Here is a 12,043-nt window from a genome sequence, read left to right on the forward strand (position 1 = left end):
AACAACAATCTCACAAATATTATAAAATCGAGTAGTATTCGCACCTCCGTATAAGCTGATAGGAATCAAAGTGCGACTAAACAGTTGTGCGATAGTTTAGTCAAAGATGTACACGCGCTCTTCTAGTATTAGCTTTCGTTAGCGCGGGTGCTTTTTTAACGTTCTCACTTATACGAACGCTTTAAATTTATCTTATTTCGTTAGCAACAACGCTTAGAATGCAACATAGTAGGAACTGATACATGGAAATACAATTAGATCTATTTGAAAGTTTTTTAATGCGCTAAAAAAATAAAATCCCGTGCGAATGTTTGATTTAACTTTTGTAGACAGAGGATAATTTGTGTAAAGGATAGTGAGAAATAAGGAGACAAAGTACCAAACCAAAATCACTTTTATTTACACCTGAACAGGTTTACATTAATAATGCTATTTGTATAGACGACAAACAATATAATGAAATAATAAACAGTTATATTAAAAGTCGAAATTATTCTAAAACTTACAAATAGAGAACAACGTTTATAACATTCCAATATTTTGTACTCTTTAAAATGTAATAAATTACAAATAAGACGACGGAGAGATTCCGTCTCGCAATAATCATATCAATTAATAGTTAAATTATTACAAAATCCATTAGCAATAATAATTACAATTAAAATGGTTAGCAAAGTTTGCTACAATACATGTCATATCAAACTGTTCCGCGAACGCGCTTTCACACAACAAAATCAAACCAAATTCATATTGTATCATTAAATAATCTCTGATCTTCAAACAGTGAGTCAATATTTTCATATGAATTATAAAAATACTACGATTAATTTTCCAATTTGAATGTATGTTTTATTATGACATTGTTAATAAATAAATAGGCGGGAGAATTTAAAATATTATGCATTCGAAACAGCAAGTTAAATAACGTAGCAATATTAGCTAACGGAGGTTATAGAAATGATTTGGTCTTTTTTGGTACATTTAATATGGAAACTTTGTTTCTCTAGAGGATGAAGCCTCGAGTCTATTCGGTGGCGGCCATTACGTATGGCTCAATTTACGTTCACACACAACGTTCCACCTTCACAAACACAACACACAATATAAATTATTAAATGCAAATGGCAATTTACGTTACACGCTTTTATTTTAATTGGTCCATTCCGATTGTAGTCCCATTTCGTCCAATCTACGATATCGAAAGTATTACGATATCAACAGTAAAAATGCTCCCTATCTCAATAGGATCTCAATCTTGAACAAAAATTTAAGTTTTTTTGCTAGACCATTTTTTTTATTAATTTAATGTTATTGCTACTTAAGCTAACAATCTCTTACTTCAGAAAGTCTTTGCGGGATTCCTAACATTTTACTAACATACATCAAATTATCAATAACATTACAAATCTACAATTATTAATTTAATTAAGTTTCTTACAGTTTATACCTATTGTAGTCCGTGAAACTAAAGCGCACAAGCGGCATCTCACATTGAATACAACTGTTTTATGAAATTAATTAACAAATAGTTCCTCGATCCAGAAACCGTCCAACATACAAGTGTATAAATACATTGTGAGTGCACATTAACTAATTAGGCTAATTTAAGTAATTGTTACCCACCTGAGTGCAGTGTGGTAGTCTTGGGCTTAATCGGACATCTGCAAGTGCGCACCGTGCTAGTACAATTGGAAAAATGTACTAGTACACACTTTTAGTACCTTCAGATTTGTGAGAACACAATAACATTAATAGAATATAACGAGTGTTACAGATTACTTCACATCAAATTTTAAGCATAGTTAAAAATATGTTATTATCGTAAATAAATTTTAGTTATAAATGGTTTTATCCACTTTTGATTCTGATTACCGAAGGTGGATGCTTCAATCTGGCAAATATAGAACCAAATCAAACAAGAAACAGGCGAACACCTATATCATGTAGTGTACAAAAAGTGCCAAATGTCCGATTTACAGAAGCCATTCGGTAACGTTACTTTTAGTACAGTGCCGAGTAACATTACTTTTTAGTACATCGTACGTGTACTACCCAAGACTACGGTGTGGCTCAGCTGGGGCGCGGTGCGGGGCTGGCAGCGAGGTCGCAGTCCGCCACCAGCGGCAGCTTGGCCACCTCGAAGAACGTGGTGTGCGAGTACTTGTTGCGCACGGTGCTGATGGCCGACTTGGGCTTCTTGTGCAGCGCCGCGTTCTGCGCCAGCGCCACCGGCAGTATCTCCTCTAAACTGTAACCTGCGACATCAATGTGCTCTCAATACATAGACAAAACAATTAAATAAACACCAAATACAACACATGCATGCAGAATATATGGCACAGCAGAGATTACTGCAACTGGATTGGTACAAGATATCCCTTTTTGTTCTGCTTTTCGGACGAAAAAGGATTTCTAACTAGTAACTTCTTTCCACTGTCAAGGAAAAGTTTTTTTTTTCGAAATCACGGACTGTCGTCTTGTCAGTTCCCGCCTTATGGCTGTAGAATACTAGGCTCTAGTCATTGCGGCCATTATGGTTAAGCTAAGAGGAATCAGGGTTGGCATATGACTGGCCCACTTGGAAGTCGCTCAGAGAGACTTCAGCGAGTCAGCCCTGAGGAGTTGGCTGCAGAGCCCCCATGTATGAGGAACCGAGGTCCGTGTGTATGATACCTGTGTAGTACTGCAGCGCCGGTGTCCAGGAGCCGAGCGACTTGATGCGCAGCGCGATGTAGAGCGCGGCGGCGGCCATCTTGCTGTCGGAGTGCGCCACCAGCCCGTACTCCAGCAGGCACTGCTCCAGCACGAACCGCGCCAGCGTCAGCGTCGGCATCGACACGCGCGCGCACTGCAACAGCAGTCACAGTAAGTCAGTTTAATGCCAGTCCAGTTACTGTCCAACTGTACTAGACGAGTGTGAGCCAGAGTTAAATCGTGAAAGACTTTCAAGACATCGTATGACTACTCTAAAGCTCGAGAAGATTCTCAAGGAATATTTTCCAGTATTTTATTGCTTTTCTATGGTAGTTTTCATGATTTTTTCAAAGTCTACACAGACTGATTTCTTTTTCGTTTTCAAGGAATAAAATTAATAAGTTGTGTCTAGTAGTTAATGAGGACACTGCACTCACCCTGGCGTACCGCCTGAGGAAGCTGTAGGAGAGGGGGATGCCGAGGTCGAAGTCCACCACCCTGAGGATGGTGATCTCCATCTTGAGCAGCTGCGCCAGCGTGTACGCGCCGTCGCAGATGTACAGGAAATCGTCCACCGTCGGCGGAATGCGCTCCTGCAACCAACACACGACAACAGTTTACAAGACGATTTTTACTTCATCATATCAATATTATAAAGTGGAAAGATTTGTAGTTTTGTATGTATTGTAATAGGTCAAAAACTACATGACCGATTTTAAAAGTACTTGCACCATTAAAAAGGTGTTAACATAGGCTGTGTTTCTACTATTTTATTTTTACGCGGCGGATGTCGCCAGCAACAGCTAGTTTAATCATAAAAAAAACGAGACGAAAATATATTTCGCAGGTTTAAAATCTATTACGAGAAAAGTAAAAAAATGTCTGTCCTTTTACTGCCATAGCGGTTTTTTTTTGTATTAATCATTCCAATAAGAATTTTGCATAGACTAACTAGATACAGAACAATCAATATATAAATTCTCACATCAAACTTGGAGGCAATGAAGAGTGCGGAAGCTCCCAGCAGCTGCAGTTCTTCCTTAGTCAGAGGCTCCCTCGCCGGCTTCATCTTAGTGGACCTGGTGAGGAAGAGGTCCACCAGCTTGACGGCCAGGTAAAGCGTCTCGTGGTTCAGCTCAAAGCTCTCCTGCACCTCCACCATCCAGTCCACGAGGAGTGACCTCATCCATGCCGAAATGTCATTTAGTCGTTGGAGGTAATCATCAATGGGGAACAAACGCTGGAATAACAAAACAACGTTTTTAATTTAAAAGAAATAGTAAATGTTTACAAGATATTCTATATTCATGTCTTTGATGAACATTTTATTTGGACTTCATAACTTAAGTTCCAATTAGTACCAGTAACCGTTAACTTACATTCTTATCAAGATCTGTAACATTTTAAATTTATTTGACCAAAAAAATGTTTAAATCCCCAGTCCATTCCATTAAAAACAGTCACTCTAGAGTTACTTTTGGTGAACTTCAAGAAGGGTATGGGTAAAAAAAAAACAAATTTGTTGAGCACATATGCATATATGATTGTGGAATAGGCAAATAACATATGTTAGGACTGTTACAAATAAAAGCATAATTTTTGTTAGTCATGTGTGGTATGAAGAGAGTAATGACTGAAAAGATGGAGGATCAACCTGGATGACGAAAACCTGATCTGCTTAAGGGAGTATGATATGGAGATGATGAGTTATGTATTCTCTGTATCTCACCTCCCTAGTCTTCAGGTAATTGAAAATATCCATGGCGTAGTTAGCGACCTGGAAGGGGTCGTTCCAGTTCTCGCGGTCGATGTCAGCGACGCCGTCGGGCGCACAGTGAGGCTCCTCACTCTCCTCGTCTAATGACCTGTTTAGTGTCTCATCGAGGTTCACCTTGTTCAGCTTCTCACTGATTGCTTTGTATTCTTCTTTTGTTATGTCAGATGGAGTTCTGGAAATTATTTAACTGTTGGGAGGACATTTCAGCAAAATACTTAAAGTAATAGAATAAAATTAGTATCTCCAAGTAATATTTTTTTCATGATTTTTCTAAATGCTTTTTGATCATCACTTGTTATTAATGCTTCATCTGCTAAGACTATCTCTATTCTGGTAAGAATGAAAGCTGTGGGATATATCCCAACTAGCTAACCCAACTAGCTAACAAGCTAATGAAAGCTGTGGGATATATCCCACAGCTTTCATTAGCATTCAGGAGCAATAACTCAAGAAATGTTGATGAGAAAAATTTTAAGTTAAACTTAAGTTTCTTAATGTTAAAAGTTCTAACCATAAAACCGCATAAACACAACAAAAGTTTTATATTGAATATGGACCAATATGGTTGGAGATTAAATATTTTTGCAATGACAACTTGTGTTGATAAACAATGTGTATGGAAATGTCAAAAAGGATGAGTCAGAATGTGACAAATTAAAGCCAGTTTAATATAAGTGGCCCTTGAAAATGAATGTGAATTTTGTTTTTTGGAATGTCAAATTTTGGCATTGTCCATTTTGTGAAATGGAGATTACATTTTTTGGATGGGTAAAGTTGCAAATTGTTATAACCTGAACTATAACAAAATAATATAAATAAATTCTGAAAACACTAACATATTTTCCAAAGCAGTAACATATAGGGACGGCTCTCCAGACACATCACTTCTGCCAGATTTTGTTGAGTTCTGGCTTTGGTTCTGTTCTTTGTTTTCATTGCCAATAGATTTTCTTTCAATGTTCTTTAGTATTCCATTTTTAGCCCGTGTTGCAACCGGCTTAGGTGGATCCTTAGTAAAATGTTTCTGAATTGATTCCAAGGCATTTGTGGCTGCCTTTTGAATTTGTTTACTTTTGGTTGTTTTGTTGTTGACTATAGTTGGCTGGGGTTTGATGCTCTAAAACATAAGTAATTCTTGGCATTAAGATGAAGAATTTGATATGAACTTGGCATCATTTATACACTACACTTGAATATTGCTTTATTTAATGTTTGTATTAAATTAGTAAATAGTTCCTATCTAAACATCTGACCACTACAAAGTTAAAATATAGCTTTGTTATTAATAATGAATTATTAGAACAAGCAAAACAAGCTCTCTAGACAGAAGGAGCAACCATCCAAGTTTTTTAAATTACTCACATGTTAAAAATTTATGCAGATATGATCATCTAGCAAAGAAATCATCTCTTAGCACATGGCCCTTTTCAGAATAATATGATGTTAAAACAGTAAATATCTTTTGGCAAATGCTAAATGCAAAAAGCTACATGCTGTCATTTTTTGGAGGGAAAGGTCATTAACCTCTAGATGTTATATTTTTTACGTAAATAAGCTGCGTAGGAGAGATGTAATCGTTAATTTGACGTCGAACAATACAAAAAAAGTATATGAAATGTAAAGTACCCACCAAAAGTTATATAATAAAAATGTTATATGTGGCACTACTAACCTTTACTGTTGGTAGCAATTTGCTTTCCACCGTTACTTTTTTCAGCGCCGAAACTTTGTCGTTGGCTGCTGTAGCCTTATTGAAGGCATTCGTAATGTCCCCAAAGGCTGCCCTCTTTGCAGTCATATTTTTCAAGGGACTATCGGCTTTCCTTTTGTTTGTAACTTTTAAATTATCTTTATATGCTTTTAGAGTAGCCATCTGCTTACTCCTCGTCGTGATACCTTGGTTCATGATGCTGTTGATGTTCTCATTGACGCCGGTCGACTTCGATGCCAACCTTGTTGGCGCCATTGTGTACCTACGAGTACACACACCTTTCTAACATCACAAATTTAATATCACCAAAGCAATAAATAATTACTGTGCTATAGTCGTTGTACAAAACATAACATTTGTAACTGATAGATAAGTTAACGATTAAAAATGGTGGCAAAACAATTGAAGATGTACATGTTTATCAACCATCATTAGAAATTAAATACAGAATTGATACTCACGTTTTCTAGACGGCGACGGCCGTTTTGTTGTAAACTTTTAACTAATTTAAAAATTTAAATAACCCTACCACTATTTGCCAATGTAAAATATTCTAAATATATTTTCCAAACGTTATTTCAACTCAACTGAAATGAACATTCTTCAAAAACCGTTGCTTCAAAATTCTATTGGCACATGATTGGCCAATGCCGAAGAAGCAGCTGAAAACGTTCTGATTTACGAAATACTTTTGTTGGCCTTTTAAAATGTTCTTAATTTGTTACAAATTATTTTAAATAATAATTAGTCGTGTAAATAATAGCCTATTTTCTGATTTAAATGAGACCATCTTGAATAGCTTGTAATCTTTGTTTGAAGTAATTTTTAGCCATGTTTTTAATTTGCATTTTCTGACTGCTGTTTGCTGTTTTGTTGTCAATGTCAAGTCTTTCTTGTCATTGTCAGTAATTTCACTTTCAAGATTATTTACATTATAAAAGTAAAATCGTATTACTTTTTATAAGCCTTATTTGTGTGTAAATATCAAATAAAAAAAAAAAACTGTGACAAGTTATTGTGTTCAATATGTTAGGTGGACTGCGGCTTAAAATATCGTATACTTACGAGAGATCTTGTTTTGCTTATATCAGTCCAAAGTACAGTACTAACAAAGAACAGGTAAATAATTACATGAGAAAATGATTCTTTAAAAAAAATTACTTATCGAATTGACAACATTATTTAACTTCTCCCATTTATTTAATTTCAGTCACAATGTGTACAAGTCCTTATAAAAGAGAAGCAGATATTCCTATGGGTGGTATTCAGTAGTAATATCCCCGAGGGTCACATTGCCTGCAATCCTATTTATTGCAAGCTTGTAGGTTTGGACGAAGGCAGTGAGGTTTTTGTCTCACCATATACTAATGTTAAGATTCTGGATGAATTATTTATTGATACTGAGAGCCCAGATGATCAAGAGATACTGGTATGACAAATCAATATTAAAAAGTATCGAATTAATATTGTGTAATATTTAATTTATGTAAACTCCTTTATCTTTTGTTATAATTCAATCCAAGTAGATTACCTAATCTTATACTTACCGTGTGTCAGATTTGTAAATTTATTAATGTTAATATAACATTTACTACGTAATTTATTAACATCTTAATATATTCGCCATTATTTAAGTCATCACTTTGTTGATCATGACACCTTATAAACATTCTATCCATCTTTTTCTAGGTTTATCTTTACCAGTGTACCTTCTATATGCTCGTATTATGCAGACCTTTTACTCTTTATTTTCTTTACCAACAATTATAATGTAACTAGGATAATTTCATTTTCAGGAGCACAATGCAGAAGTACTACAACTCAGAATACTTGATCAACTTAGACTTGTGGTCGCAAATCAAAAAGCAATAGTGTGGATATCCACATCAATGCCAATCATATTTACACCAAAACAAACTGGTATTATCGTGAATAACAGTCGAGTTGTAGTCAAAATAGATGCATTTAACACTTTTCATAAAACCATCACATATCCACCAAATCTACCTAAAGAATCTGATACAAAATTTAATAACATAGGTATTATTAATAATGCATTATTAGAGCCTTATTTAAATGTACCGAAAAGGCTGGTTTTAAGAGCTCTGCCTATAGACAGTGATGGTAAAAAGAACCTTATACATCCTTATACAGTATTTATACATGAAGATTTAATTCATGTTAAATATAAAACTTTAACGGTTATATTAGCTACTATGGAGCAAATACCTTCAATATTAAAAGAAAATGAAGAAGACAGTGATAATAGTAATTTAGATGGAATTTGTGTTGAAATAGTTCCGATTGACAATGTTGTGTTCAGAAGTTTATGTCACGAAGTTTACAATATGAATATTCCAACTGTGCTTATACCGAAAGCATTAAATTCTATTATAAATATAGAAAATGGTACTAAAATAATATTTAACATAATAGGTGATAATGTGGAGCATCCTGAACATGTAGATATTATAACATATTCGGATAAAATACAAACTGAAATTGATGTGATTGAAAAATTCAAGAAATGTGTTGTAGATAATACACATTCGGGTAAAAAGTTTCTTATAAACCACAATATGGTTAAACAGAATAATCAAATCAGTTCTGGTTATCTACAGTTTAAATTAAAACCGGATAATGTGAAGTACACAATGCTTAATTCGGAATCATTTAGACATTGTACAGTGTCAGCGAAATGTCTCACAGATTCAGAACTTTCCCTCCCAAAGCCCGTATCTAATTTGGATTATGATTACAAGAATTACTGTAGGAATATAAAACCTGTACAAAGTCTGGTTGAGAAGGTAGTGCTGCATTTACAGTTTGAGATACATAGAGAGGCTAATTTTAAAGGTGTGTCGGAAATAAAGAGCAATGTTCTTATTACTGGTGAGTTTTTGACCGACTTCCCAAAAGAAGGAGGTACTCAATGCGTCTGTATGTTTTTTTTTTATTTTTTTACGTCCGCCGCTAGTGGACCGATTTTGATCATTCTTTTTTTATCCGAAAGGTAATGCTTGTTGTTACTATTTTTATTGAATAAATCCTTTAATATTGAAATAAAATTTATAAGTGATCATACATGTTTGGTTCCCATATTTTTTTAAAATGCTTATCTTCAAAAAAAAGTACAGGCAGATCCATTAAATATACATTTATAAAATTTTAGAAACTTGTATAGACTTTAGTGGCATAACTACATATACATATTTAATGGAAGCAATCGTTTATTCATATTTTTGTCACTTTGTAGTATAAATATTTATGTAGCCGACTGTACTAATATCTGGTTTAATAATGTTTTTTTCATAATAATTGTAATATTTTTCAGGCTTAAGTGGTACAGGTAAATCAAGTTTATGTCACATAGTACAGAAGGAGTTGACCGTATGGTCTCATATACTGCATTGTCGGTCACTAAAAGGAAGGAAGGATATTCCGGAAGTGCTTGGCAAAGCTATCTTAATGTGTCAGGAGCACAGTCCCGCTGTACTGATATGTGATGACCTGGATGCATTAGTGCCGCCTAATATAGAAGGTTCTTCACCCCAGGATATAGCATACTATCAAAGGTAAGATTTGTTTATTTTTAATTTTAATTTGCTATAATACAACAAATCTAAATCCTAGACAATATTATCAATTAGTAATGCTTGTTATTATAGTATTTTTATAATTTTTAGTATTTGTAAATTGTTTTAAATATTTTTTTGTATGTCTTTTTATATTCCAAAATTTTTTAAACTACTGAAAGATTGTTTATATATATTTTTCATTTCCTCGGCTTTGCAACACATTTACGTCACATAAATATATCATTCATTAGCTTTTGCCTGCGAAATATCTGCACGAAATTAAAAAAAAAAAACAAAAGCTGATTATGTGTTCCTTCCAGTCTATGTTCTAAATCTGAACCATTGTAGATATACCTTTTAATATCCATCCATCCATTTCGCCTTTATATTAGTAAGATTGTCCTACTTTTTTCAGATTAGCAGTAGTGATAAAGCAATTACTGCAGACTTGCTCTGGCGTGTGCGTGCTGATGACGTCACTGAGCACGAAGTCCCTCCACCCCACGTTAAGACAGTTCACCGGCAAACCATTGTTTACAGCGCAGTTTGATATACCTGAATTGGAACAGGTGAGTTTTTTTTATTTTAATTTTAATCACATCTGGTGAATACCGTAGTATTTAGCCTTAAAACAGATTTGTAGTCTTTTCAAATGGTTAACACATTTCAATGAATATCACGGTCTTACCGCTACTTTTTGCCCCCTTCTCTTATAACAAAAGACAATTTAGTTTTTTTGTGATAACAAACAAAATGAAATACATATTTTTTAAAAATAGGAAGTGAAGCCAAATAATTAAAGTCTCAGTAGCAATATAAAATGCTATTGTTTTAAAAATATTTTATGCATTTTATTATTACCAGGAAGACAGGGTGGAGTTATTTAAACACTTAATAAATGACAAAATAAGGTCGTCATTCGAAGTGGACGACGATGACGTCATCAAGATGGCGATGGACACCGCCGGCTGTTCCGTCAGAGATGTCACAGATTATCTCAATAAAAAGATATTCAAGGCTGTTAAGAAAAAAAGTAAGTTAACATACAATAGGTGGATATGTAAATTAGCCGAATATAAAATACAAATATTTTTTTAAAATAACATTTGCTTGAACAAACTGTAGTTATTTAATATTTATCGTAATAAATCAAAAAAATTATAATAATTACTCTATCGGAATCCGATAACTGTAATTTTTTTATTTCGCATTTTTTATTTTATAACGTTTTTTTTTCCTCTTTCTAATATATTATTTTTATGTTAAAAGAGTCTCAATCTGATGATTGTAAGCCAAGGCTGGTAGAAGACATCACAAGGGACGAGGACAAAGCAAAAGGTTTCGATATCTGGGGTCCAGTGGGAGGTATGGAGGAGGTGAAACAAGTCCTCACCGAATGCATATTCTGGCCAATGATGGTGAGTTTCATTATGGTGATCACTTGAAATTTTCATCTTCATCATCATCATATGTCCTCACTGAGGGGCGAAGCCTACCTTAAGTTAACACTTAAACCAACGTCACTTTACAAATGTATACTCCAGTAAATGCTATCTGAACTCATAATTCTACATTTTTGGCTAATATAATTAATATCGTAAATATTAAAGCCAATATAAATTAAATAATATTTACGTGTCATTGTGACAGTATGATTACGTATTCAAAAGTCCAATTTTGTTTCTATCTCTGTCCTTCAATCATAATTTCGTATTCTCTATTTCACTCTAATTATACAAGAACCTAGTGTTCACATCTAATAACATTTTCATCGCGAGTGGTTTTCATTCTCCATACTATATCTATCTCTTTCCCTCTCCCGTATCGTTAGTACCCCGGGCTGTTCCCGTCTCAGTCGTGCGGCATCCTGCTGTACGGTCCGCCGGGCGCGGGCAAGTCGCACCTGGGCTCGTGCCTGGCGCGCCTCGCTGACGTCACGCTGCTCACCGTCAAGGGCCCCGAGCTGCTCTCCAAGTACATAGGACAGAGCGAGAAGGCTGTCAGGGATGTGTTTGACAAGTGAGTTATCACTTTACATTGGAACATTTGACAATGAGTTGACACTTTACATTGGAACATTTGACAATGAGTTGACACTTTACATTGGAACATTTGACAACTGAGTTGTCATTTTACATTGGAACATTTGACAAGTGAGTTGTCATTTTACATTGGAACATTTGACAACTGAGTTGTCACTTTACATTGGAACATTTGACAACTGAGTTGTCATTTTACATTGGAACATTTGACAATGAGTTGACACTTTGCATTGGAACATTT

At 34.7% G+C, this 12,043-nt stretch overlaps 2 protein-coding genes across 4 annotated transcripts in view; one reads left to right on the top strand and one right to left on the bottom strand.

Annotated features, from left to right (window-relative positions):
* Positions 1-376: 376 nt before the first annotated feature.
* LOC106101368 (G2/mitotic-specific cyclin-B3) lies at positions 377-6,809 on the bottom strand. 2 transcript variants are annotated; one of them, XM_013280567.1, is made up of 8 exons: positions 6,644-6,809; positions 6,144-6,444; positions 5,308-5,588; positions 4,424-4,643; positions 3,680-3,934; positions 3,132-3,287; positions 2,674-2,848; positions 377-2,255 (listed from the first exon to the last, which is right to left on the bottom strand). In XM_013280567.1, exons 2-8 carry the CDS (start codon positions 6,435-6,437, stop codon positions 2,071-2,073), a joined length of 1,566 nt encoding a protein of 521 aa, XP_013136021.1. In that variant the 5' UTR covers positions 6,438-6,444; positions 6,644-6,809; the 3' UTR covers positions 377-2,070. The 2 variants fall into 2 exon arrangements, with proteins under 2 accessions (XP_013136021.1, XP_013136022.1); XM_013280568.1 differs by having other exon boundaries at positions 6,144-6,464.
* Positions 6,810-7,090: 281 nt separating this feature from the next.
* LOC106101367 (peroxisome biogenesis factor 1) overlaps positions 7,091-12,043 on the top strand; it is an 8,378-nt gene continuing 3,425 nt past the window's right edge. Inside the window, exons 1-8 of one of the 2 annotated variants that reach the window (XM_013280566.1) lie at positions 7,091-7,301; positions 7,393-7,611; positions 7,979-9,074; positions 9,517-9,757; positions 10,176-10,329; positions 10,625-10,793; positions 11,030-11,178; positions 11,592-11,779. In XM_013280566.1, the coding sequence (XP_013136020.1) occupies positions 7,209-7,301; positions 7,393-7,611; positions 7,979-9,074; positions 9,517-9,757; positions 10,176-10,329; positions 10,625-10,793; positions 11,030-11,178; positions 11,592-11,779 (2,309 nt within the window). In that variant the 5' untranslated portion in view covers positions 7,091-7,208. The remainder of the gene's footprint in view (positions 7,302-7,392; positions 7,612-7,978; positions 9,075-9,516; positions 9,758-10,175; positions 10,330-10,624; positions 10,794-11,029; positions 11,179-11,591; positions 11,780-12,043) is intronic. The other variant, XM_013280565.1, reaches the window with a different exon arrangement.

The sequence above is a fragment of the Papilio polytes genome, unplaced genomic scaffold, assembly GCF_000836215.1.
Source record: "Papilio polytes unplaced genomic scaffold, Ppol_1.0 DF823991.1, whole genome shotgun sequence".
In the NCBI taxonomy this organism is placed as follows: domain Eukaryota; kingdom Metazoa; phylum Arthropoda; class Insecta; order Lepidoptera; family Papilionidae; genus Papilio; species Papilio polytes.